At 51.6% G+C, this 21,541-nt stretch overlaps 1 protein-coding gene across 3 annotated transcripts in view; it reads left to right on the plus strand.

Moving 5' to 3' along the window:
* Positions 1-338: 338 nt before the first annotated feature.
* Positions 339-21,541, plus strand: part of PSTPIP1 (proline-serine-threonine phosphatase interacting protein 1) — a 46,750-nt gene continuing 25,547 nt past the window's right edge. Inside the window, exons 1-3 of one of the 3 annotated variants that reach the window (XM_019441362.2) lie at positions 340-788; positions 20,415-20,515; positions 20,864-20,938. In XM_019441362.2, the coding sequence (XP_019296907.1) occupies positions 753-788; positions 20,415-20,515; positions 20,864-20,938 (212 nt within the window). In that variant the 5' untranslated portion in view covers positions 340-752. Of the gene's footprint in view, positions 789-8,800; positions 8,900-20,414; positions 20,516-20,863; positions 20,939-21,541 lie in introns of those variants that run through there. The other 2 variants (XM_019441363.2, XM_019441364.2) reach the window with 2 other exon arrangements.

Genomic DNA, 21,541 nt, shown 5'->3' on the forward strand with positions numbered 1-21,541 from the left:
TGAGCCCTCCAGTATGGTTTGCTGCTGGGGAGTGGAGATCTAGCATCTCTGCACCTGGCTTGGCCATGGGGCTGGGATGGTGGGCGACAGCACTGGGGTTCCTGCCCCATCCTCACCCACACCTTCGGTGGGCTTCAGGCTCCCTAAGTTTATGGGCTCTGAGAATGGCCCAGCTAGGGCTTTGGAAGGGGGCAAGTGGAGGCGGGCAGCAGAGTGGCAGGTGTCAGGCGGGGCTGCACCAGGGAGCACCGCGGCTCCACTTCCTGTGGGCGAGGGCCCGGTGCCTGCCCCGGGCGGGGTTGGGGGGGGTGGGGAGGTTGCACAAACCTTCCTGCGCAGGCCCCAGGCTGCCTTCCCGCCTGGCCTGTGCACCAGCCTGCCTCTCCTGCTGGCTACTGCGGCTGGCATCCCTGCTCTCAGTCCTGCAGCCTGGACTGTGTCTCCATCACCACAGGGTTGGCAAGGGGCCTGCCGGACACCAGGGCCCGCCCTCCCATCCCTGGAAGGGTACTGCTCCTTCCTCATTTTGCTGCTGATTCTAGCCCCAAACAAAACAGGTTGAGCCCTTTTCCTCCCTCCGGCAGCTCCTCTCTGGCTTGCGGCTGCCTTCTGAGCCGCTGCAAACGGTGCCGGCCAGAGAGGGGGGGCCTGGGCCAGCCCTGTCGGGACTGGGACGGTGCGCCTGGCTCCTGGCCCTCGTTCAGCCCTGTCTGTGGCAGGAGAGCAAGCTTTGCCGTGGCAGTTGCCTGAAGATGATGCCCCAGCTTCAGTTCAGAGATGCCTTTTGGGTGAGTGAAGACAGCTGGGGCATTGAACAAGTGGAATGGGCTCTGGGGAGGCTGGCTCCACTGAAATTTCCCCCTCGGCAGCCGGTGGGGGTGTGGCTCCAGGAAGGAGGTTTGCTCATAAATATAGCGGTTGATGTTTTGGTCTTAATTATTGTGGAGGTGACCCGGGCTTCTGTCCCTTCTGAGTTGGAAGATGAAGGGGGTCCTTGGCCTGGGGTGCTGATTTCTCTGCAAACTTCTCCACAGTGAGGTGGGGGAGGGATATCCTCTAAACACCCAGGCCTGATTTCTCTGAGAGACCATCTCCCCACTGCAGGATCTTTTTAGGAGAATCTAGGGGTGCCTGGGTGGCTCAGTCGGTTAAGCATATGACTTCGGCTCAGGTCATGATCTTGGGGATCATGAGTTTGAACCCCGCATCAGGCTCTGAGCTGACAGTGCAGAGTCTGCTTGGGATTCTCTCTCTCTCTCTCTCTCTCTCTCCCTCCCTCTTTCTCTGCCCCTCCCCTACTTACGCTCTCTTTCTCAAAATAAATAAACTTTTAAAAAATTAAAAAAAATTGTTTTAATGTTTATTTATTTTTGAGAGAGAGAGAGAGAGACAGAGCACAAGCAGGGGAGGGGAAGAGAGAGGGAGACACAGAATCCAAAGCAGGCTCCAGGCTCTGAGCTGTCAGCACAGAGCCTGACGTAGGGCTCAAACTCACGAACTGCGATATCATGACCTGAGCCGAAGTTGGACACTTAACTGACTGAGCCACCTAGGTACCCCTAAAAATATTTTTTAAAAAAGGAAAATCTAATATATGGATAGGGGCTTGAGGAGGCCATGTGAGGTGAAGGAGGGAGGGGGGGTGGTCATGGGTTTGGGGACCAGACAAACTTGAATTGGGATCTTGGCCCTGCTACTTAGAGACTGGACAAGCTATCTTATTTCTCTGAGCCTCATTTTCTCCAGCTATACAGTCCAGATAAATATTAATAAGCATCTCAACTGAATGGGAGGATTTAAAAAGGTGATCTAATGTAATCAAATGACAGTTCTTTTTTCCTGATATAACCTCTCTTCTTTGCAGACTTTAGGGGTCCTTTAAGGAGGCAGCACGGCTGGGCAATTCCTTGCTAACTTTCTTAAATTCAGTGCAAACATACTTCAAATCCTTTCCCCCATGAAATGATGGCACGCAATAGGCTTGTGGAGGTGAAATGGCTTGGCATGGGCCACACAGCCTGCAAGCCCACTTTGGACCCCAGATCCCCTCAGCTTTTTAGCAGCCCTGCCTCTATCTTTCCTCTGCTTCTCAAGCTCTGGCTGTCCCCAGCAGCTCATGGGAAAAAGCGGAGACCTCTCTGGTTAGAGCTGGGGAATGAGGTTGTCCTGAGGGTGCCTCCCTTCAACCACACAGAGGACTCCCTGGTCCTTCACTCAGCCGTCTCAGCCTTAGACAATATCCTGGCCCTCCTTGGGCCCTTTCCTGGGGCCTGTGGCTAGGAGGATGACAGTTAACAAGCCAGGCCTTCCTTCCGTTCCGGGCCGTGCTCTGCTTGGGGCTTGTGGCCAACATATGAGTGGCCTGCTTCTCACCTGCCCTGACCACACAGTGGGCAGAGGGCCACCTGGGGAGGGTACCCGTTCCGTTCCTCTCTGGGTCTCTGTTTCCCCATCTCTACAAAGAAGAGGTGGGCTCAGTCCAGAGAAAACAATGGAGGCAGACCTGGCTCAGCCCAGCCCAAGTACCAGGCTGGCAACTGGGTCCTCTCGAAGGGGTGCTGGCTGCAGTAGGGGGTGGGGCAGTGAGTCATCACCTCTGCTGTGACTTAGAGTGAAAAGTGGGGGAAAGAGGTAGGGCCTGGAAATCCAGGGTGCTCTGTAGCCCAGGGCAGACCAGGAGACCCTGATCGTTTCACCTCTAGGACGTCTGTCCCACCCCAGGGCCCCTGGCCCCACCTTCCTGAGGGCAGAGCTCTGGCAAGGAGCAGCCCCCATGGCAGGATCTGGGCAGTGGGGGATGGCATAAGAGTGGGTAAGGTGTGGCAGGGACAGCAGCAGCAGCAATAAAGGAGCTGCGGCTGTGGTGGCTTTCTAAGGGACATCCAGCCATGCTTTGTGCCTGCCCCACCTCTGAGCCATCGCAGGCTTCAAGACCTCCAGTGCCTCCTCTCCTCCCCTGCTGGCTCCCTGGACTGGAGTGAGGGTATAGCCTAGGCAAGGCCAGAGCAGAGAGAAGTGCCCAGTGGGAGCCTCTCACCCTGAGCCTGGCAAACACACCAGGAGGTCATGGTCATCATCACTGACCCCAGGGCTCTGAATTCTAACCCCTCTCCCTGATGCTCAGCTCAGCCCATGAGGACAAATGACACTTACTTGTACTAAAGAAGTGCCAGGCACTGTTCTCAGGACTGTTGATCTATTCATCTACTTAAACTGATGAAGTAGATGCTATTGTTATCTCTATTATTCAGAGGAGGAAGTTGAGGCACAGAGCTTAAATAGCTTGCCCAAGGTCACACAGTGGGGATTAAACCCTGACAGGCTAGCTCCAGTGTCTGGGCTCTCACCCAAGGTGCTTCAACACCCTCTATCAACACAGTAGATCACTGGGTCTTTGGGCCACATCAGCAAATTGGAGGGAGAATGTCTGTTTTTCCTACCTCCCAGAGAAGTAAGAAGATCAGACGAGGTTTATAGAAGTATTTTGAAGCTCAGTTTACAGACAAATCTGTAAAACAAAAGACAGTGATCTTACTGCTGTAGAAATACTAGGGACAGAGCCCAACCTGCCCCTCCCCCATCTTTCCCCCTACCCCAGCCCAAGGCAAGCCATTCCATAGCTTAGCAGTTCAAAATGAGTAGTCTTAAATAGTGGAAGGAAGCCCATGAACTAGAAGGATCATGTCTAACACCATAGCACTGCAGTTATTCGGCAGTCTCAACCATCCAGAACACAGGTGGTATGTAGCCCCATTCCTGGCACTAGCTCAGAGTAAGAGAAACACAAGCGGTTTCTGAGGAGCTAAGAGCTTATATTAAAGCTCATATACTTTAATCATATGAGATGCCCCATAATTTTTACTTAGGGCTTAAGAACTCTAATTTTACCCATAATTTTAACAAGCTTTTAATTAAAAAAATTTTTTTAATGTTTATTTATTTTTGAGAGAGAAGGAGAGACAGAGCATGAGCAGAGAAGGGGCAGAGAGAGGGGGACACAGAACCCAAAGCAGGCTCCAGGCTCTGAGCTGTCAGCACAGAGCCCGACGCGGGGCTCAAACTCACAAACTGCGAGATCATGACCTGAGCCGAAGTCGGAGGCTTAACTAACTGAGCCACCCAGGGGCCCCAAGCTTTTAATTTATAGATGTATCAGTTAGAGGGGGTCTACATGGAACATGATATACATTGATGAGTGATATGAACTGTTAAAGACAGCTTGACAGATAGCTGATAGCTGATAGCAAGGTGGGAGACCAAAAAATTATAAAAAGCCGACATAATGGCTCAGAAGTGATGGGAACATTCAGTGTGGGAGCAGGCCAGTTCTGTTTCTCAACAGGCCTGTATTTCTAATTTATCAATGTGACTACCCAGTATTTATTTATAGCCTGCTATTTTCTGTGGCAAAACATTCAGATGCAGGCCACTATGGAGTGAGGCAGGGGTGGACTAGCCACAGGGGGAAGGAAGGGATAATTTAATTTCTGTTACACATACAAATGATAAAAAGCATCGCAGCTTTGCAGGAAGTTAGTGGCTGGGCCTCAGAGTGGGGCTTGTCAGTGAGACGAAGTTGAGGGTAAGAATATCAGGTGCCTGAGCTGAGAAGGGTTTAGATCTCATATAACCTGCCCAGCAGTGAGTCAGACGGGCACAGAAACCCAAAAAAGGCAAGGTCCTGCCCCTCACCTCCCAGTGTCTCCTTGCCAGTGTCTCGGCTCCCAGCAGGCAGCCAAACTCTATTGCAGAAAACATCTGTCTAAATTCTCAACACAGGGCTGGCAAGCGAGGGACAGTGTTCAGTCTATGTTTGTAGAATGAATGCATGAACATGGTTCCACTGCCTTCCTGAACCCATTTTCTCCTTCATTTCTTTTGAGTTCTATTCTACAAATATTTGTTGAGCAGTATTCTCTGCTAGGTGGTCTAAGCTGGATCCCTACCTACCCTCACCCCCACATCCAATCAGGTGAGTGAGACTGGCCTTCAAGGAAGTTACTGTCCAATACTGAACACTGAGGTTCCCTAATAACTGGGCCAGGCACGGGGTGCCCTGCTCTGAGCTGTACCTTCCCATCCTACCCTCTGGCTCCCTCCCAGGCTTTGCGAAGAAGCCACTGAGTATTGTTTTAAGAAGGAAAATCTAGTTTTGAACCAGGTTTTATTGAGATCCACATCCTATCCCTTTTGGTGTTGTTAAAAGGAAACGTAAGGGCTTGAGGAGGATGGGCCACATATATTACAGTGACATCTCACCCCTAAGGGGTAAGATGGACCACCAAAGAGGACAGAGGGAGCAAGCCTGAACTTTTCCCTCTGACTTGTAGTCACATCTCTCCCCTTTGAGGCTAGGCTCTAGCATCATCTGGAAACCTCTGTGTCATCCTGGGAGGGGCTGAGCTCCCCAACAGACAGAGCACAGAGGAAGGCACCACTTTCCGGGTGGGGGAATGACTCACCAGGGATACACAGGGGCTGAGGATGGGCCCATCCCTCCCCTCTTGTGTCGGCTCAGCTGCTGTTGCCTCTTCCCCTTCCCAGTTCTGAGACTCTGAGGTTCCCCATTTAGGATAGAGGCCCCACTTTGGCCTGTCCCCCACCCCAGGACCTGCCAACCACTGTCTTGGGGCCTCACAGAAAATCAGGAGAGGCTGATGCTCATTGGATACCTACTCTGTTCTGAGCCCTTAAAGCTATGTACATACCTTCTAAAGAAATAAAATCAATAAATATAAGATCCTAAGAAGAAAGTAGGAAAATAGAGAAAGCCAGGAGAAAAGCACCCTTAGTCTCATCACACAAAGACAACTGGTAATATTTTGCTCTGCTTCCCTAACATTATTTGACATAGGTGCAAGCACATTGTGTACACAATTTTGTATTCTCCTGTACCTTTTTTCCTTGCATTTTAATTTTTGTAATGTTTATTTATTTATTTTTGAGAGAGAGAGACAGACAGAGAGACAGAGAGAGAGAGAGACTCCCAAGCCAGTTTCACACTTTCAGCGCTGAGCTGGGTGTGGGGCTCAATCCCACGAACGGCAAGATCATGACCTGAGCTGAAATCAAGAGTCAGACGCTCAACCAACTGAGCGGTCCAGGCACCCCTTTTCACTTTAAACTTTATTTTTAATTGTGGTAAAGTATACTTAACATGAAATTTATCATTTTAACATTTAAGTGTACAGTTCAGTAGGGTTAAGTATACTCACATTGTTGTGGACGCTCCTGCCTCTTTTCATCATAATTCCATTTTGAACATGTGTGGGTGTGGGTGTGATTTCCTCGTTTCAAAACACCATTGTTAATGGCTACACAGTCCAGCTTGTGGATTTGGTAGATGTATGATTCATTTATCCAATCCCTATTGTTGGACATGTAGGTTGCTGCTGCCTATTATTCATTACTCTAGACAGTGATGCATTGGGTAGATCTTTGTGTATCAAAATTTTTCACTTGAGGATTATTTTCTTGGGTGGATTCCCAGGAGAAGAGACATTCCTGAGTGAGATAGTGGGGCCGCATCTCTAGCTGGGCAGGAGCCTTTTTATGCAGGAAGGAGGGACCGGAGTGGCCTGGAAGGGGCTGGGAGGGCCAGGCCTGGAGGGGCTCTGCCACGAACTGAAGCCTGCTCAGACTTTGTTCAAGAATTTGCAGCAGGGCAGGCCCCTATGGCCTTGAAGGCCAAGGAGGCCAGTGGCTGGGGAAGGGGTCCTCCCAAGCATCAGGGGCTTGTAGACAGTGCAGGAGGTAGGAGAGGGAGGCCCTAGCTGTCCTGCCTTTGCTGCTACCAAATGCCTTCCCAGTGTGTCCTTGGCCATGGCCGTCTGAAGGAGTGAGGACAGACTCTCTCTGTCAATGTCCTCCTATCTCCTGAATGGAGGCATGGGCGGGCCTACTCCATGGCCACATGTCCAGGGCAGAGCAGGGACTCCCTCCTAAGTCTATTGGACACCATCATATTCTGCCTCTGAATTCAAGGAGATTGACTAGTTTCTTCTTGGTTCAGTTATAATTCTTATAGGATACATGACATTGTATATGTTGACTCTATATGTTGACATTGATTTCGGTCATTTTGGAAGTAGGGTTATTTTTCTCTCCATTTCCCCTCTAATTTTCTGTAAGTGAACACAGATTATGTATGTCATTAAAAGGAAAATACTTGAAAACAAAACTAAGCAACTGCTGTTTTCAAGCCTGAGATTTTAAGTGAAATTTGTGGTTTGATAGCATTACCTCTTGCACATACTCTGTGTGCACTTTGTGGTACATCGTCCCCCTGGGGCCCAAGAACTTGGTTCATCTGTGCCTGTTTCCCAGGACATGGCCAGCTGTTTGATGGTGTGAGAAGGAGGCAGAGGTCTCTGGTTATGCTTGCTGTGCATTTGTGAGGCTGGCAGAGGTCACCTGGAGGATCTACTGGCCACAGCAGCCTTGGTCACCCTCAATTTTATTCTTGGTGGAAAACAAGGTCTGCTTCTCAATGACCCCCTGCACTCCAGTTCCTGGGATTTGTGTACTACACACCACGGGGGTAGCCCCCCAGAATGGAGCGGGAGGGCCTTGCTTGGACTATGGAGGGCAGGCAAGGATTTGGGAGAAGGCAGGCTGGCAGATGGCAGCCCAGGGGAAGGAATGGCATGGACGAAGGTGTGGAAGTGGGGAGTGGGCACAATGGGTTTGGAAGGCAGTTTTCTGGCCCACAGGCTCATGCAGGGCGACTGGTAGGAAAGTGACTGGAGATTGTGAAAGGTCCTGACCGGCCTTAAGAGGTGACAGAGACGCTTTCTTCTGCCTCCCTGCACCCTCTCCAGCAGCGGATGTTTCCTATCATGAAAAGGAGCTGCAGGCTGTGGGCGGGATGCCCTCCCTCCTCACCCAGAGTCTAGCTGATGCCGCAAACCACACAATGAAGGGAACTTGGTGTGGAAACTGAAACTGCCTGGACTTCCAGCAAGAGAGAGTAGCACCCTGTGCCCTGGGGGCTTGCCCGTGCTGGGGCTCTTCCCTGGACTCACTCCAACAGCTCCTCCCTCCAGGCCTTCTTTAATGCCTCTCCTAGCCTCCACCTTCACTTGCTGGGCTGGGGAGAATCATTTCCCTTCTCTGAACTTCAGATTCCTCATGTGGGATGTCAGAGTGATGCTCATCTAAGACAGAGGCTTTAAAGATGAGGAGGCTAAGGGCAGCACTAAGGGGACCACCTTCTGCTGCTCACTATGGGGAGTTAGCAGACCAGAAACAGGTTCTAAGGGACCCAGACTTAGGATTGCATGTACACTACAGGGTGAGCCACGTATGTGCATCCTCCTACTCCCAGAATGCCTCCCCAACTCTGTTCACCATTACACATTAAATTCTGCCATCAGAGAGTCATTCCCATGGCTTCAAATGACAAGATGCATTTCCTTCCAACAATAGCTCTGTGAACTTGGTATTCTTATGCCTGTTTTGCAGGCAGAAATCTCAGAGGGGATGTGGGACTGGGGATACCACCGAGGTGGACTTTGGGGTTGCTGGTCTAGACCTGGCTGCTACCTTCTCAGGCTTAGGTCAGAGAGCCCTTGGGGGTTACTGGGAGGTGCGGTGGTTCGCTAAGACCTGGCACTCTGAGCAGTGGGTGAGGAGAACGTGGGGGAATGACAGCCCCTTCCGCTGGTGTTGACAGCACCCACTATTGGGCAACAGGAAGTGCCTGCTGGAGCTCCAGAGACCACAGCCAAGGCAGGGATGGGGTGGCCAGATGGGACTCAGGGTTTCCCAGCAGTGGACATGGGAAAACAGAAGCTGAGCCATACTGGGAAGGAAAGAGGGGATGACGGGCTGAGGCAGGACAGTGCTTGACATATTCAAGGGACAAGGAGACCTGTGTGACTGAGGCCAAATGACCGAGGTGGGTAGTACTTGGAGATAATATCGAAAATGTGACAGGGAGCCAAACCTTGTAGGACTGTTGTTCTCAAACATCCCAATGCCCAGGCCACACCCAAGGTCAATTACATAAGAATTTCAGGGTGGGAGGCTGGGCATCAGTATTTTCCTAAGTTCTTGAGTGTTTCCAAAGTGCAGCCAGGGTTGAGAACCTTTGGCGTGGATAATTGTGATGCTGGATGCATTGCCATTGCTGATAACCAGCATACAGCTGGCTTTTACCACTTAGGTGACCTCATTTGACTCACTTGTGAATGAATAGAGGGTAGAGGTTTGTTTCGTTTTGCTTTTTAACCTTATAATCTACGATTATGTTTTTTTATTGTGGTAAATATACATAACATAAAACTTAACACTTTAACCATTTAAAAATTTTTTTAATGTTTATTTATTTTTGAGAGAGAGAGAGAGAGAGACAGAGCATGAGTGGGGGAGGGACAGAGAGAGAGGGAGACACAGAATCGGAAGCAGGCTCCAGGCTCCGAGCTGTCAGCACAGAGCCCCACATGGGGCTCGAACTCACAGACCGTGAGATCATGACCTGAGCTGAAGTCGGATGCTTCACCAACTGAGCCACCCAGGCGCCCCAACACTTTAACCATTTTTAAACGTGCAATGCAGCAGCATTAATATATTTATAATGTTGCACGACCATTACTACTACCTATTTCCAGAACTTTTCATCATCCCAAGCAGAAACTCTGGACTCATTAAACAGTAACTCTTCATCTCCCTTCCCTCGTCTCTTACTTTCTTTCTATGAATTTGCCTACCCTAGGAACCTCATATAAGTAGAATCATACAATATTTGACCTTTTGTGTCTGGCTTATTTCACTTAGCATGTCTTTAAGGTTTATCTGTGTTTCAACAGACATCAGAATTTCATTTCTTGGGGTGCCTGGGTGGCTCAGTCGGTGAAGCGTCCGAGTCTTGATTTTGGCTCAGGTTGTGATCTCATGGTTCCTGCGATCAAGCCCTGTGTCCTCAGCTCTGTGTGGACAGCTCTCAACTCTCTCTCTCTGCCCCTCCCCTGCTCATACTCTCTCTCTTTTGTTAGTGTTTTCTGAGTTGTAAGAAGTCTTTATATATTCTGGATATTAATCCCTTATCATATATATAATTTGCAAATATTTTCTCTCAATCTGGGCATTATCTTTTTACTCTCTTGATGTTGTCTTTTGATGCATAAGTTTTTAATTTTCATGAAATCTAATTTATCTATTTTTTCTTTTGTTATCTGTGGTTTTGGTGTCAAATCCAAGAAATCATTGCTAAGTCCAGTGTTTTGAGGCTTTTCTCCTATGTTTTCTTTTCAGGGTTTTACAGTTTTAGCTCTTACATTTAGGCCATGGATAAATTTAGAGTTAATTTTTGTATACAGTGTAAAGACTGGGTCCAACTTCATTCTTTTGCATGTGGATATCACTTTCCCCAGCACCATTTGTTGAAAAGACTCCTTTCCGCATTGAATGACCTTGATGTCTTTGTGGAAAATCATATATGTGCTTATTTCTGGGCTTTCTATTCTATTCCATTGGTCTATATGCCTATTCTTATGACAGTACCATACGATTTAAATTACTGTAGAAGGTGCCATCTTTGTCTCTTACATGCCTTTAGAAGCTAATGCCCTGCTTTGATTCTACTACATTTACAGGGTGGCCCTGGTGAGTCCCTCCACCCTCTGAGCCTGACTCTTTGTCTGTATTAAATTGATTTTTGTGGCAACATGCTTGTTAATGGCCTTGCAAAGGCAAGGAGCTTCACGTGCAGACCCCCTGCAGGTGCAGGAGCCCAGCTAGCACCCAGAACCCAGGGTCAGCTCTGAGATCCAGAACCTGACAAGGCTGGCAGAGGAGGCCACAGGGCCTTCTTCAGAGGCTGCAGCGGTCTGTCCCTGCCTTCAGGAAAAGGCGTAGGGATGGGAACGGGGCTCCTCTGCAGCTCCAGGGCTTCATCTCTGTATCTTGAGCAAGTCTCAAGCCCAAAGGAGGAGCAATTCACGGCCACAAAGAAAGACACCCTGCATCAGCCCTGTGAGGGCACAAAGTGCAAGTGTTCATCCCACTTTACAAATAAAAACAATTGAGTCTGAGAGATTAGAGGCAACCAGTCCAAATAAGTATCACAGCTAAGATTCACACCTAGCTTTCCTTTTTTATTTCCTTTCTTTGACTTCATATGTACTCATCACCATGGCCACCATTTTCCAGGAGCTCATTAAGTGTCAGGGTGCCCATTGCTGGGCTCCTCCATGTATTATTTCATTTAGTCCTAGAGCCCAGAGGTGGGCAATATGTTCACATTCATTTTACACAGGAGGGGCTCTGTGCTCAGGATGTTAAGTGACTTGCCCAAAGTTGCACTGCCTGTTTCATGGAACTGGCCAGGACGAGAACCCAATGCCTGAGCTCTGCCCACATCCCACTGCCTGGGCTTCCTCCTGGGGTGGTGTTCTGTAGGGTATCCCCTGGCAGGTGTAGGTGTGTAGGAGGGGTGAAACTAGGGGAACGGGATGTGCAGGGTAAGTAGGTGGACCATCAGTGCTGGCCTCTAGTCTCTGGCTGGTCACCCACAAACTATGTGGCGAGAGGCCCTGTGTGGCTGGCTATGGACAGGGAATGGACGGTGCCTCTCCTTGCTGAAGGGGTCAGTCTCCTCCAGGGCTCAATGTCTGGGGTGGCTCAGTTCTCTCCTCTTCTCCATTAACTATCCTCTGCATCCCACTGCTTCCCTCACCCTCGGCCACTGGCATCTGCTTTCTACTCCACCCAGTGCTAGATCTAGGGAGTCCCCACTGCCCCACCAGCTTGGTGGGGCCAGTGCAGAGGGACTGTGTGACCTGAGCAATCATCCATTTGCTGAGCCTCAGGTGCTCATCTGTAACAGGGGGCAATAAGAATAGCACAGGCCTGACATTCCAGGGGGTGCTGAGGATTAGAGGTGATAATGGATTTAGAGCACTGACCTCTACCTGTCTGCATCCCACCCAGCTCCCATCCCCTGAACTCAGAACCTGGCAAAGCTTCCCTTTACCTCCTGGGAAGGTCCCACACCTGCTCATGAGTCTCTCCTCCAGCTGGCCTTAGGCTACCTCTTCAGACACCTGCTCCAGCCTCACTCAGATCTCACCATGACCACTTAGAGCTCTGTGCGTTAGACTTCCAGTCTTCTAAACCTCAGGGGCCCATTCCCACCCGCAGGCTTCTGCCTGGACTTGTGTTCACTCCCTGTCCCTTCCCTTTTCTAATCTTTCTACACGTTTTGGTTTCACAAAGCAGTAGGAAGAAGTGGGGGTCGAGCTACTCCTTTAAGACTTGAGAATGCATAAGGGAAGTGGGCAGGACTTCACAGACTTGGGGAGGGGAGTGTGGTAGCCAAGACCTTTCCTTCCTGATAATCTGAGGAGGCTTATTTAAAAGAACAAAGCTTTCAAACCAGACAGACTTTGGTTGAAAGCCAGGCCCGCCCACACAATTGCTGATTGGGCCTGGACAAGTTACATAACCTCTCTCATTCTTGCTTTCCTCAAACAACAGCACCCTGTGGTCAGTATTACTAAGATAAGTGTTTCCCTATGCCCCCCTCCCCCACCCCCCACCATCTCCCCACCCGCATACATGGTAGTCCTCTTCTGGTGCTAGTGTTGCCCCCCATACCTGGTTATGTGGGATCCCTGAGAAGCTCTGAAAGTTCGCAGGGCTCTGACAGGGCCCCTGGAAGGCTCAGGGTGACTGCTGGCCATAGGCTGAGGGGTCCAGACATCTCAGGGCCCCTGCCAACCAGGCAGCTCTACTGCTTGGCTGCTTGGGTGAAGGCCCCTGAAGGCCCCGGGGAGGCGGTCAGACTGGGCTCAGTGGAGAAGTGGAGTCCTCTGGAAACTCATTTCTTTTTTTAAAATTTATTTATTTAAGTTTATTTATTTTGAAAGGGAGAGAGAGAATCCCAAGCAGGCTCTTCACTGTTAACACAGAGCCCGATGCGGGGCTTGAACCCATAAACCGTAAGATCGTGATCTAAACTAAGGTCTAGAGATGCTTAATCAGCTGATCCACCCATATGCCTCTGGAAACTCATGTCTAATCTCAAGCTCCTGTCAGCCTAGCTGATCTCAGTGTAGCTCATCTAACCACATTCAACGTGCTTTTGTTCTTTTAAAAATAAAAGTCCACCTTTACCTTCTTGAATCTCTCCCTCTGACACCTACCCTGGGCCATCTTAGAAAAACTATAAATCACCCCACATTTATCTGCTTATGCATGGACCCCCCAATCCTTGGGCCAGGGACACTTAGACCCAGCTGAGACCTCTCTGCAGAATCCCTAACCTGCTTACAGACCCCTGTGACAGGGTGCTCTCCACCTGGTGAAGCAGCTCACCCTGTGTAGCCATATTTGGGATCACTTCGGCTTTTGGGAAGCCCTTGAGCTGATCTGGAGTCGGCCTCCCTCTCTCTATCTCCATGAGTCCTGGCTTGGGCCTCTGGGGACACCAGCCACAGACACTCCTTCTATTCCTGATAGCCCCACAAAGGTCTGCAGGTGACAGTGTTCCTCACCAATTCCCCAAGGGCCTTGGCTTGGGACCCTGTCTTTACCCACCTGCCACCTGCTTTACAACAGGTACGCAACTAGCTTGCTTACTGAAGTCTCTGGTCATCCATCCAACCATCCATCCATCCATCCAAGCCATACCTGAGCTTTTGGCCCTTTGCCTTCCTCAATTTGCTAACTAAGAATGGTGGAGATTAGCCCCACTGTGAGGAAGTAGCTGTGGGGCAGTGGAAAGACCCTGGCTACTATTCATTGACTGATCCTCCCTGAGTCTCAGTTTCCTTATCTGTACAATGGGGATGATGATACTGCTTTAAGAAGTAGAGGGGATGGGTCTGTCTGGTTTATATAAAGGTGCTGGGTAATGAATCATTGAAATGCAAGCCAGTGATCTGGTCCCCTCCATGGGGAACCTCAGGAGCCAGCAGTCTTAAAGCCACAGCCTCTCGAGGGCCTCCCTAAGACATTTATTTAGCCCTTGTCCAATGTATTTGCTGTGCAGATTCTGGGCTCTGGGACCCAGCAAGAGAACAGACCCACTTTCTGCCTTCATGGAGCTGCCTTCTGGAGAGTTCAGTGCTCACGTCAGGTTTCCTGTCTTTAGGCTTTGGTTTCTCAGTCCACAGAAGACTGGCAACAGTAAACTGTGGCCGGTAAACTGGCCATAGGAGGCACACTGGCTGCAGAGGTCCCTTCAGTGAAAGTAGTGTGCGAGAGGATAGGACAGTGCGGCTGGCACCGTGCCGCCCCTGATGCCTGCTCAGGCCACTCTCTGGGGCTTCTGGGGTGAGAAGAGTGAGTCTAGTCTCCTGTTCCGTCTCCTCTCCCGCTGATAAAAGGTGGTTTTCCACAAAAGTCAGTGGCAGGGGTGTCTGAGTGGTTCAGTCGGTTAAGCCTCTTTGGCTCAGGTCATGATCATATTGTTCGGGGGTTTGAGCCCTGTGTGGTGCTCTGTGATGACAGCTTAGAGCCTGCAGCCTGTTTTGGATTCTGTGTCTCCCTCTGTCTCTGCCCCTCCCCAGCTTATGCTCTGTCTCTCTCTGTCTCTCAAAAATAAGTAAACATTAAAAAAAAAAACATTTTTTTTTAATGGTTGGAGCACCTGGGTGGCTCAGTTGATAGAGCATATGTCTTTGGCTCAGGTCATGATATCGTGGTTCCTGAATCTGAGCCCTGCATTGGGCTCTCTGCTGTCAGCCTATCAGGGCAGAACCCCCTTCAGATCTTCTGTACCCCTCTCTCTGCCCCTCCCCCACTCGCGCTCTTCCAAAAATAAATATTTCTTTTTATTTAAAAAAAATTTTTTTTAATGTTTATTTATTATTGAGAGACAGAGCACAAGCAGAGGAGGAGCAGAGAGAGAGGGAGACATAGAACCTGAAGCAGGCTCCAGGCTCCGAGCTGTCAGCAAAGAGCCTGACGTGGGGCTTGAACTCACGAATTGTGAGATCATGACCTGAGCTGAAGTCGGTCGCTTAACCGACTGAGCCACCCAGGTGCCCCAAATATTTCTTTTTTAAAAAAGGATAAAAATAAAGAATGAAGAGCCCATCAACCCAAGAGCATGACAGACATTAGAAACATTTTCAACAAGAATGGTTAACATTTTGCAAAATGTTTTTTGAGCCCAGTAAGGTGCAAGCTGGCAACTTAACTTTTCTTTCTTCCACCTTCTAAAGCCACTGTTAGCTTTCCCTTCCCCATGCCTGGGCATGTGTTAGAGCTTTTCTAGTCCTTTTCTAGTCTCAGTATAACTCACTCCAGCTCTATCTCATGTCACAAGTTCACTGTCTTGCTCAGTTGAACACTCCACATTGGGAGCCTACGATGGGGAAGAACGGGGTTCGTTTCTTCATTTGCTGTGTTCTACCCATACCCACTGCTGGCTACTTCTGGTGTCTCCGCAGCTGTGGTGAGGTGTGGGCTCAGTGACTCTAAAGGGGTGAAAGGTGGTAGCTGGCAATGGCCCAGCAGGTGGCAGATTCCCGCAGGCCAGCTCTTGGTCTCCTGGGTACTTCGGCTGGTTCCTCGGTGTCCCCATTCCCCCACTGAGTCTCCCCCTGTTCTGCTGCCTGCACCTGTCCACTTCTGACTCCTCTTAGTTGCACCCAGCAGTCCCCTCCACACAGCCCTTTGCGGTGGCTCCTTCCTCCCTGTCAGCAAGGTCTCATGGGCAGAAAGTCACAAGATGGCTCTTCCCAGCTACCTTCCACACCCTCCACTTGGTCCCCAGAAAAATATCAGTGCTAATTCCTGGACAGGCCAACCCTCTCACCCTGCTGTCTGTTGGGGGTGGCACCAGGCTGGCAGGCAGGGACAGGGCAGGGCCTGGGGAGCTACAACTTGCGGAGCAGCTGCTGAGCTTGGGGAACTGCAGAGAGGCAAGAGATTGAGAGGGTAAGAGCCAAGATCTTGCCCTGGGAGAGCTGGGTTCAAATCCGGGCTGTGTCCTGAAGGCTCTGGGCAAGTTAGGTGAACTCCCTGGGTTCCATTTTCCTCACCTGTAAAATGTGGGTAATAATCCTTAGCCTCATACCCTACTTAGGGCATGCTCTGATCTCTGTTCACCATTCTCACCTTTGCATATTATTTCATTGGCTTCTCAGATCAACCATAAGTGGTGGGATCTGTTGGGCCCATTTTACTGGACCAGAGGTGTGAACTGACAGCTAGTCTGCTGATGTCTGTACAGTCTCTCAGACCAGGCCCGGGCACCTTCCCTGACTGTGTAGGTCTGCCTGATGGGGCTGTGCCCTAGAGGGGAGAGGTTGGTCTCTTCCCACTTCCTTCATGAGGAAACCAAGTCCCACAAAGGGGAAATGGCATGCTCAGGCCCTGGTCTCTGTGGCCTAGCCCCTGCAACCACCAAGAGTGCTATGGGTAGGGGCACCTGGGTGGCTTAATCGGTTAAGCGTCTGACTTAGGCTCATGTCATGATCTCACGGTTCGTGAGTTCGAGCCCCGCATTGGGCTCTCTGCTGACAGTAGAGCCAGCTTCAGATCCTTTGCCCCACCTCTCTCTGCCCCTCACCCACTCTCTTTCTCTCTCTCTCAAAAATAAATAAAACATTCAAAAAAGAAAAAGGCGATGTGGGTAGGAAAAGGGTGAAGTCGTGGTGGGTACAAAGGCTGTTTTTCTATCCACCCAAGTGGGAGCATGGCAGAGCTCAGGCCTGGACAATGGCTGTCACCTAGACCCACCTAGAGAAGGAAGCAGATGGTCTGTCCCCAGGTAGAACAGAGCACCCAGGCCTTCCCCACACTGCCTTGAGGCTGAGGCACAGATATGATTCCACTTGCTCAGAGCTTTCCTGAGCATTCCTTTTAGAGCCTTGGGAGACATCTTTCAGCCCTGATCTGGCTCCTCTGTGGGGAAAGGGAGGCCCAGAGTAGCCACACAAGTGTGATGGCAAGTCCCCACATCTGGCTTGTGCAGGCCTCCCAAAGGAGGGGACCCTTCTCACCACCTGGCGTCATACCCCAGAGTGGCTTGCTGTAGGTGCCACTTGGTGGGGATGGGGCATGGCTTCTGGCCGCTTGCTGGTTCTTAGTGTGCACATCTGCAGAGCCCGCGTGGCCCTTCTCCAGGGAAGAGTTTCTCTGACCTAGCCTGGGCACAGACCTGGTCTCTGTGAATCCATGGTAACTGAATGATAGCCCAAAATACAGCTTTGATTTAAGCTGGAAAGAATTTCAGTAATCATTTTCCAAAGTTATTTTTTAAAACTAGTTTTTGATGTTTCAACATGAAAAACAGTGCTGGACTATCTATTGAATGACTGGTGTAGGTATGTGGGCTTGGGGACAGGCCGACCTAGATTCATATTCCAGATTCTGACCTTTACCATTTGGGTGATCTTGGGTAGTCACCTCCCCCCTTGAGGCATCTTCCTTACCGTCCTAACCACCCTGGGTGTGTGGCGTTTTCAATGAGAAAACCCCTGTGATGTTCACAGTGCACTGTGTGGCCGGTAGACTTCACCACGATCAAGGCCATGGGTGGATTTCAGGCAACAGAGGCTGTGAGTAGATGGAAGGAGGTGAATGGCCCTGCCTGGTGGCTTCTGCATTGTGGAAATGTCAGCCGGCACAGGAGCGGGGCTGACATGGAGCCCTTGGTACTCACAGGGTGGAACTGGGTGGGTGCTGGGAAGGAAGGCCAGGGTGGGCCCTGGCAGGGGTGACTGTGTGGCTGGGCCCGGGCCTGTGAACTTGCAGGACTGATTGATTATCTAACTGAATGATTGGTTCATTCGTTTCCTCAACAGCAGCCTGAGCAGGACTCTGCCCAGCTCTGAATAATGAGTCAGAACCCACTCCCCGGAGGAGGTGGTGGAGTAGGGGCTAAGGAGGAGGATGCAGGCTGGGGGAAGGGGAGCGGTGCTGAGAAGGAGCAGCCCTGGGGGAACCAAGCACTTCCTCGGAACAATCTAGTCACTTGCGACAGTGGCTCACTTGGCCACAGCCACTGCTAGCACCACTGTGGCTCTGAGCAAAGGCTAGACAAGATTCTTGAGCCTACAGCGCTCTGGGGACTTGAGCTCCTGGGGACCCAGCCTGAAGGGCCTTGCTACCTTCTGCATCCTACAGAATGGCCAGTGTAGGTTTGGTTTTGCTTCTTTCCACTCTGGGAGTCTCAGTAAGGACGGAGGGGCTTCCCTGGAGAGTTGGGGTCGGGCGGGGGCCTAGGAGGGAAGAACAGAGCAACCTGTTGTGGTGGGGTGTGGGGCAGGGTACAGAGTCTGCCAGCTCTGCCCTCTCTCCCAGAGGCTTCATGGAGAGTGACAGGGCCCCTGCAAGTCCACATTCTTGTCCTGCCTCTGCCTGTGTTTCCTGAGGTAGGTCCTTCCCTTCTCTGGCCCTCAGTTTCCCTGGGACTGGGGGGCACTGGACAAGATGCTTCCCAGTTTGGTGGTCTGTGGAATTCAGTCCTGAATGGTGGTGTCCAGCTCAGAGTGCCTCCCTCGTGGGGAGAAGGAAGGAGGCTGAGGCTCCAGATTCCTTTTCCTCCCCAGCTGTCATAGCCTTCTGCCAGGGGCATTTGGAGGGAGAGCAGAGGCTGAGAGGTGGGAAACCAGGGTCTGCTGACCAGTTAGTGGGCAAGTGGCCACTCACAAAAACCACAGAAATGAAAGCCTGGCTCAACCACACCAGCCTGGGGGCTGATGCCTGATCCAGGACAGGCTGGCAGGGGTTAGTTAGGGGGACAACTTCCTTCCCCTGGGGCCCCAAATAGCCAGCCAGAGCCCAGGCACACTGCTTGAGATCCAGTCAGCAGCTGAGTCTGGGCCTCAGGGATTTCTAGGGATGCTTATGGAGGAGGGAATAAGTTTGGGGTCGTAGGTGAGCTATAGGCCTGGAGATTCCACGATTCTGAGTTTGCTGAGGGTGGCTGGGCCTGGCACAGGGCCTGTTGGGACAATTTGTGGAATTTCTGCCCTTTCTACCATGTCTATTCTACTTAGACTTGGAAGAACAGCACCTTCTCTCCCAGAACCTGGCTCAAATGCCTCTTCCTGGGGGAAGCTCTCCTTGATTTAGACTCCTCTCCTGACTTTCTCTACATGCCCATACACAGCATTTGAGGAAAGACATGGGGCAGGGAAAGGTGCACCATCAGCTCTTGACTCTAAGATGGGCTAGACTTACCTCCCCCAAGGTGTGGCCTTGGGAAAGCCCCACTGATTTGCTGAGGTCTGACATGGGGCTATGATGTGTGCACTCAGGAGAGCAGGGACCCTTTCTCCAGTCTCTGAGGCTTTTGGGGGTCCATGGGGATGGAAAAGAAGACAGACTAGGTGCTGAATCTCAGGGATTGCCTCAATTTACAGTTGCCTGGCCAAGCATCCTGGGGGGTGGTCCTTCCCCAAGACTGGATGTGGGGGCCAGGCTCAGGTAAGAAACACACACAGAAGCCCCTGCTCTCAGCGTAATGTTTCACTACTTTCTCTTAGGATCAATCTCCCTCCTCTGCCAATCAGCCACGTGTGCAGCCTGGCCCCAAGACCCACTCCCTAGACCGACTCTTATAGTTCTTGACTATGAGGACTAAGTCCAGCACCAGCAGCTCAGAATGCATTCCAGGGGTGAGAAAGGAGAATCAGATTGGTCAGGAGCCCTGGGACAGGCTGAGAAAGTGCCAGGCAGCAGAGGGGCAGTCGTATCCAGGAGAACTCTCCCAAATGCCCCTCTCCCCACTGTCCTGTTTCAGGGCTGGCCCTAAGGTGCTAAGCATGTGTCAGGTGTCCTGGGTGTGTTAGGATGTGCCTGCATCCTGATGCAAGTCACTCTCGATGCCCACCTTGCCAGGTGGGTACAAGACGGTTACGGGAGCCCACACAGAGCCTGGCATGGCATCTGGCACACAGTTGTTGATGGAGACATGATTGGTGCAGTTTTTCGCAGAGGCTGTGAGGTGCAGAGGTGGTGAGCATGGACTCCAGCCTGACAGCCTGGGTCCAACGCCAGGCCTACCACTGCCAAGCTGTGTCACTATGGGCACCGTACCCATCCGCGCCTCAGTGTTCTCACTTGGACAACCAAGATAATAGGGTTATTGGGAATGTGACGGAAACGAGCCCTGCTGGGCACCCTACGGGGCTGTCATTACCAGGCCTTGGAGCCGGCCCTCCCCGCGGCCATCTTGTGTGAAGCTGATGTGTCCCAGACTGTGAGCGCCATGGTGCGTAGGGCTCACACACCTGGCACCCCCACAGACAGGGGCCCCGTGGTGCGAAACCACATCCTGAAGCCCAAGAGCTCGTCTTTGAATGGGAGAATGGAGGCAGACAGGCAGGGCAGGCCCCAGACGCTGGACACAGACTTTTCCTGGATGTCAGCGGAGTCCTTGCCAGGACCTCGAGCTCAGTGCCCCTCCCAACCCACACAGCGGCACTCACGCGTCCCTCTGTCTCGTGTTCCAGTGCAGGGACTTCACGGCCCACACAGGCTATGAGGTGCTGCTGCAGCGGCTGCTCGACGGCAGGAAGATGTGCAAGGACGTGGAGGAGCTGCTGAGGCAGAGGTGAGCCAGCCACTGGGCCAGGGCCGGCAAGGCGTGGGCTGTCCTCCTGGCTCTGTGGGAACAGACAGCCCGGCCACCCTGCTGTTGGAAGTGTGACTCTCCTGGTTTTCCCAGCCAGGGCCTCCCCTCACGAGCAAATGATCTGGTGTCCCCTCAGATGTGCGGGTATTTGGCCCAACATGTATTTGGAAGGAGGGCTGGGAGCCAAACTTTGTCAAGGAGGGGCCTGCAGGCTCAGCCTGCCCCAAGAGGCTGAGTGAGTGGACCCTCAGCTTCCACCACTTAGATATCTAAGGGAGCCGCAGCCAGCAGAAGTAAAGGGACAGTGACCACACTTTGTTCTTGCAGGGCCCAAGCAGAGGAGAGGTATGGGAAGGAGCTGGTGCAGATCGCCCGGAAGGCAGGCGGCCAGACAGAGATCAAGTAAGAGGCCCCGTGCCCTGGGCTCTCTGCTCCTTGTCCAGGCACTTCTGGGCCCTTGGATGGGGTTTAGGACTTCCTGGCTTGGGGTGGACCTGGGAGGACCTGGAAGGGTCTGGATGGCTCCAAGTCGGAGATGCCTGGAGGACAAGTCTCTTGGCTTACAGGGCATTCTGGGTGAGGTCAGGTTCTGTGTAGGGGAGAACACCCTGCTGTCTCAGTGCCGAGAAGACTCTGGGCAGGGGGCAGAGACTGTCCTCAGGGGTTTGTAGCACAGCCAGCGGCACCTGGACAGCCTCCACCCAAGTCCTGAGAGCCCTGAGGGCCAGGTGATGGGCCCTCCACTGGTTGCTCAAGCCCCACCGTGGCCTTGGCTTAGCCTGGGCTTCAAGGGGACAGGTGTGGCCAGAGACAGTGGCGGGAGGGGATACATCTGGGTTCCAGAGGCATCTCATCATCCAACAGCTGTGGGATCTCAGGCTGGCCACTGACACTCTCTGTGCCTCCATTTCCTCAACAGTGAGCAGAATAACAATACAACCTTCATCAAAGGATTAATAGAGTCCAGGGGCTTGGCTCAGGCCCGGCCCAAAGGGGAGACAATAG

The sequence above is a fragment of the Panthera pardus genome, unplaced genomic scaffold (assembly GCF_024362965.1).
Source record: "Panthera pardus isolate Hobbes unplaced genomic scaffold, ASM2436296v1 HiC_scaffold_24, whole genome shotgun sequence".
NCBI classification, from domain to species: domain Eukaryota; kingdom Metazoa; phylum Chordata; class Mammalia; order Carnivora; family Felidae; genus Panthera; species Panthera pardus.